The 6,672-nt window shown below is 33.6% G+C and overlaps 1 protein-coding gene across 2 annotated transcripts in view; it reads left to right on the forward strand.

Annotated features, from left to right (window-relative positions):
• LOC106871048 (hemicentin-1) overlaps positions 1-6,672 on the forward strand; it is a 359,318-nt gene that overhangs the window by 65,050 nt on the left and 287,596 nt on the right. For both annotated transcript variants that reach the window (XM_052965571.1, XM_014917317.2), the window contains exon 2: positions 3,066-3,295. In XM_052965571.1, coding sequence (XP_052821531.1) covers positions 3,066-3,295 — 230 coding nt within the window. The remainder of the gene's footprint in view (positions 1-3,065; positions 3,296-6,672) is intronic.

Consider the following 6,672-nt stretch of genomic DNA (forward strand, 5'->3'; position numbering starts at 1 on the left):
TTATATTTATGAAACAAATTTATTAACACCAAGCCATGTCTGTGCCAAGCCATGCCTAAATAACTTAAAACAAAGCAAAATTGAAATTGTGTAGGCATTATCTCTCCAGTATTTTACTCAAATTTAACGAATATAATTGTTCCTCAGATATATATATATATATATATATATATATATATATATATATATTATGACATAACTAGTACTGATTTGGGTTTAGTCTTAGTCTAGGTTTGGAAAGAAATGTAAGAGTGTTGAAAGTTGCAGCTGTCAGATGCTGTCAGCATCCAAATTTCTTTTGTTTTCTGATAATCTTCAGACTAAAATAATCACCTCTACAACACATGACTTGCTCCTGATGCCAACAACAGACTCATGGTAAAAAATAGCTGAAGAAATGTGCGAAAGCCAAAAGAAATCTTTCTTAAATGCTATCTTATTAGAAATTTTTCTAAAAGCTATCTTTTACACAGTATGAAATGAAAAGAACAGAGTTGAGGACAACTAGCTTGATCTTAACAGACAGCCTATTTCTAATCATAAACTAGGTTTAAGGCTGGAACACTACTACAATTAGTTGTTAATATCTTTGTAAAAGTTGTGGAAAAATTTAACAGACTTGAAAGAAAGAAACAGAACGAAAGAAACTGTTATGGGTTGCAGACTATGTACAGGAGTAAATGCCTTACTGAAAATAAGAATAACAATAAATGAATATAAAAAAAATAAATAAAATGAAAGATGAATTTGCTAAACTGAAACAATGAAAAGTAAATGTTAGAAGAGTTATGTAAAACGAAACAAGAATATAAGAGGAAAATATATTAATAATGATATTAGAACTCAGCCATAATTTAAAGAAGGTTGCATAGAAGTGTTATGAGTGGCTAAGGATTGTGAATCGAAGAAAGATTCCACCAATATTTCCTGTACCTGAACAGTCAGTTGAATTTATTGGGGTATTTATTTTAAAATAATTGTGACATGTAAAAAGTACCCATGCTGGTGCCACATAAAAGCACCCAGTACACTCTGTAAAGTGGTTGGTGTTAGGAAGGGCATCCAGCCATAGAAACCATGCCAAAACAGACAACTCTGGAGCTTGGTGCAACCATCCAACTTGCCAGCTTCTGTCAAACTGTCCAAGCTATGGTGATAAATTATGATGCATTTCGTTTTTGTATTTGCTTTGAAAGTCTGCTGATCTTCTCAGGAAGATCATTAAACCAATAATTAAAGCATGTACTGGTTCTATTTCACTGTTTTATTATTTATTTTTCATTTGCTTAATGGTCAAACCAATTAACTTATTGATTGTTTGATTAATCATTTGGCTGTTCAATCAATCAGTTTATTACTGCCCTTTTTTCGCCATTTACCTCATCAATGACATACGCCCTCTACTCCAAGTCTGCTTCAGATCTCTCTGATGCAATATATAATTATGATACAGCATACGATGTAACAATAAACAATATACAATTGAATATTACTTTACGCAACAATAAAAAAGATGTAATCACCAGTATTTATTCAGAAAACCCTTCTAGAAAATGGCATTTTGTTATAAATGCAAAAGACAAGTGAAGGCAAGTAACAGATGAAATGAGAGTAAATTTATAATAAAACAATACTTGAAGTAGTGTTGAAATTTGAATCATAAAAATATACGAGTTAAGAAGAAATGAGATGATTTTTGTATATTTAATATTAATAAAGGATAAGTAAGATAATGATGAAAGCGAGAGCCATAATGAGGGTGATGATATACAGAAGAAGAAAATACTCTGTTATTGGTTAGCCCCTAGTCAACACTAATCCAGCAGATCTGTAATCAAAAGCATTCCAGCTATTACAATGCTGTCCTTTTCTTTGATGTTATGTTTCTAGGACTCTGCATTATTTGATGCATACTCTCTTCTAATGTTGCTAGGGTTTGTTGTGTGGTCTTTCTCACTACCAGAGCAAATTGAAAGGCCATAAAGAGGCACCCCTGTCTGGTCTTTGTTACATGCAGAGGTTGTAACTTCTTGAATTTCATCCACCCCTTTGCCACATTTTTCATTACTAATTACACTACCCAGTAAAGAGAAACTACCTACTATTTCTTGTACACTAATTACTCTTAACTTCTTAATACAACTAAAGACTGTTCCATGCCATCTAACCAGAAACCATGTAAAATCTCTTATCTATCCATTATTACTCAGCATTGAGTTCCTGTTCATTATCACTGAATGGTGCTGAGATTTTGTACATTTTGTTCTTAACTAGTACTTTGATTCTTAACTAGTACTAAATGCAAAATAGAAAGTTGTTTGATGATGGCTAAGAACTTCTTTTGCAAATGTCTCATTAGGAATATTGCATCTGTTGACTTCACATCCTGATTCAACCTATCAAACCTAAATTGTTATACACTTTATATGTGCAATATCAATAATAATAATTGAAATAATAATATGATTTCTTTGGTAAATACAAGTACAATCAGATGTCCACACATGCAGACATTTCCTTCATCAGTACCAGAGGGTAGCAGTACCCTGAGAAAGATCATGTTGAGAAGGCCTAAATGACAGATGGCTCTAAGATGATAAGCCAGCATCTTGGTTGGCTTCTGTCAATGATAGCTGGCTACTGTCATTGTTCTAAATAGAACAACATGTAAAATTAAAACAGAATGCAAGAAGTCATCAAAATGAATAGCCCTCGTATGTTGTTGCCATTCTGGAATATACATATATTTTATTTTGATTTGGATACATTATGTTGGTTGGTATATGCATGTATATAGTCATGGTTTGTATATCTGCAGGCTATCATGATGGCACAGTGTGCTGTTCAAAACAGATTGTAGTTTTCTGAGAAGAGTAGAGAGCGGTTGATTGGACTCATGGACAGTGATTCTAGGGGTTGTATTGCTATATTTAACATGACATAATATCGTGAGAAATACTTTTAAATTATTGCTGTTGGAATTGATGTTGTTTTTCTTGAAAAAAAAAATCATAAAAATTTATGCAAATTATAGAAACATTTATTATTTTTTTTTTATCTTGTAGTTGTTGGACCTGTTGTAAAAACCACAGATCCTGATAAATTCCAAGAAGAACTGCGCAATCTCTATCCACAAGGAGGAGGTGATTGTCCAGAGATGAGTATCGGTGCAATAAAAAGAGCTTTAGAAGAATCTCTACCACACTCTTATATTTATGTCTTCACTGATGCCACATCTAAGGATTATGAACTCACACAAGAAGTATTATCCCTCATACAAAACAAGCAAAGTCAGGTAAATAATAAAATACATTCTCTTACTAATCTTGCATTGTTTGCCTAAATCTAAACTACATACAAACATGTTATATTCCTCTTATATCTCAAAAAGAATTTAGTGCTTTCATCTCTGTCCTTAGAACTAAGGTTCTACAACTGTCGGAAGATAGGCTGTAAGACTGTGTCTGTCTTACAGCTTGGTGGGTTAGTTGGTTGGTTGGTTGGTAGTTCAAACCCTGTCCCCAGCACTGTATTGTGCTTGTGAAACTAACTCATTTGTAGCTGTAAACAAGTATTGTGATGTTGGAACATTTCACCTCTGTTAACAGCAGTGGCAGTAGCAGTAGCTGTACTATGCTACAATACTGCAACTGTTTCCTTAGCTGCAATGTTGCTACAGACCTGACTGCATGGTTAAAATTTTTCACTTTGCAACCATGTGGTTTCATGCTCGATTTCATTGTGTGACACCCTGTAGCCTGAAGTTGCCCAACACTTTATGAGTGGAATTTGATAAACAGAAAGTATTTGCAGGCCGGTTGTGTGCATGTGTGTGTGTGTGTATGTGTGTGTGTGTATGTGTGTGTGTGAGAGAGAGAGAGAGAGAGAGAGTGGGGAGTGTGTCCATTTGTCTCTGCATTGACACCATTTGGGCAGCAGTGATGTATTTTTTTCTTTGTCCTGCATAAGCAATATGTCTATCAGTTATGCAGTTTGATGTGTGAACACCAATGGAATAATGTATCTTGCTTGAAAATAATGTAAAGGTTAGTGTCAGCAGTAGAATACACCTTTAAGTTCTCATTCAACCCATGCCAGCATTAAAAAAGTATTAAAGAACAATGATGATGATGATGATGATGACAGATGATGAAGGTGATGACAGATAATGATGAACAATGTTGATGAGGATGATGACTGATGATGTTGATGATGAGATCAACTCTTCATATAATTGTAGTTTCAGGAAGGATGATCTCTTCAAACAACACCTACAATTTGTCCTCAACGTGTTACATAATCCACTGAATTATAGAACTTGCAATAATGAACACACATGAAAGTGTAGTGACAAGCTCCCAGAAAGTCAAAATCTGAAACAAAAGTTAAATTCGCAATTGAGCTGCATTCACCTCCACTTAAATTCTCACACCAACATCTTTTGGCTGTAGTTAATGACTTGGAGTGGGGGTGGGGGTGTCAACTGATTACCCTCAAAACATTGCATGAAAGTGAAGCCTTCAATTACAAACCAATAACTTATTAAGGGTTACATAACTTTTATTTTTAATAGCTAGCACCATAGATCTGAGAAGTGCTAATACACCGACTTGAGAACAGCAATTCTATATCTCTTTACTCTTTTACTCTTTTACTTTTTTACTTGTTTCAGTCATTTGACTGTGGCCATACTGGAGCACCACCTTCAGTTGAGCAAATCGACCCCAGGACTTATTCCTTGTAAGCCTAGTACTTATTCTATCTGTCTCTTTTGCTGAACCACTAAGTTATGGGGACGTAAACACACCTCCATCAGTTGTCAAGCGATGTTGGGGAGACAAACACAGACACACAAACAAATATACACACATACATATATATATATATATATATATATATATACATATATACAATGGGCTTCTTTCAGTTTCCGTCTACCAAATCAACTCGCAAGGCTTTTGGTCGGCCCGAGGCTATAGTAGAAGACACTTGCCCAAAGTGTGACGCAGTGGGAATGAACCTGGAACCGTGTGGTTGGTAAGCAAGCTACTTACCACACAGCCACTCCTGTGCCTATGTTTACTTGTTATTGTTTTTTATACTTACAATATTCTTGTAAAAGAGGTAACAGTTGTTCCAAGAAAGACACAAAGTGAAGATTTCAATATATTTTCTCAGTTGGTGGTGAGAAAAAAGAAGTATAACACTAAACTTAACTTCCTACATCAAAGTTTTTGTGTTAGTGCAATTTTTTTTTGTGAAATTATATCAATTCAAAGCTTAGGTTAATAAATGAGTTTTGTTTATTTTTATACTAAGATTATTTTATTATTTTTACTTGTTTAATGTATATATTGTAAGTAGCTTATGTCAAATTCCACTTCATTAAGTAGAAAAATACATATTTCTTCTTGGTTGCATCCTGAACATGTTACAAATTAGTGTTGCAGATTATAACTATTGCTGATTTCATTGACCTGGAAGGACTCACTAACTTTCATAGAATTGGAAAAATTTAACATTAAGTAATGATTCAACAGATATCATGTCCATTGTTCTTGTTGACTACACTGAGTCAACTTTTTAATGTCTGTGGATGCAAATATTGCATATAGATTCATAGTAACCCTTTTGTTACCATATTTCTGTTGAAATACTCTGTCTTTGTTGCAATTAATTTTTAAACTTCATTTCTTAATTGTCCTATTATGATGGATATTCTGTTTGTCTCTTCTTTTATTCTTACAATGCCATTTTAATACTAATTTCATTAAATTACCTAAAGTAGTCCCTTTTTTTTGTCATTTCATTACTCATTGCTTCTTTTTCTTGTCCATCACCAAAACCACCCCCACCACCACCAGTAGAAATAGCTGTGGTTTCTTACTGGTGTGGACACTTCAAAAAAGCAAACAACTCAGCTTGCCCATTAAAGGAGTTCTTTGTGGTCAGGGTGGTTGTGGTTTTGTGGGATTTCCATGAGCAGCCCTATGAAATCTCCCTCTTTTGGGGAATTTTCATTTTTACTGTTTACATATTTCTATTTATGTAACCCTGCATTATTTTGTACTGTACTGTCCCCAATGTTTTTGTGAGTACTTAATAGTAAATAAAGAAAGCATTACAATTAACCAACTAGTTAATAAACCAATTAACTAATTATTTGCTGGATTTATCATTAGACCAATCAATCAATCAATGAGTTTTGTTTGTCTAAGTCCTAACCAGCAAGGTGTTTATATTGGCAAAAATGATCCTCCCAAGATATAACAACATCTGTTTCAACACATGATTTCACATCAAGAATCTTGCAAAACAAATACAAAAACGAAATTTACCTTGTTTTCCCTTTATTTCTTTTTGCACTGTGTTACTTAAAAAGCTTCCTTAACATCCATAACTGACTTCCTAATTTTGTTGACTTAGCATTCAACTTATAATATCTGTATTCCTCGTTAATCAATCCTCTTGATGTATATATAATTCACTTGGAGCTCTCAGGTAGAACATCGTTATAGTTATATTTCTCCATATCATTAATTCTCTCGCTTTTGAAGACTCCTTAATAATTTTCCTAAACCACAGAATTAGGACAAAATCACCAAGTATCATATATATATATATATATATATATATATGATACTTGGTGATTTTGTCCTAAAGATAATATAT

This window comes from Octopus bimaculoides, chromosome 2 (genome assembly GCF_001194135.2).
Source record: "Octopus bimaculoides isolate UCB-OBI-ISO-001 chromosome 2, ASM119413v2, whole genome shotgun sequence".
Taxonomy (NCBI): domain Eukaryota; kingdom Metazoa; phylum Mollusca; class Cephalopoda; order Octopoda; family Octopodidae; genus Octopus; species Octopus bimaculoides.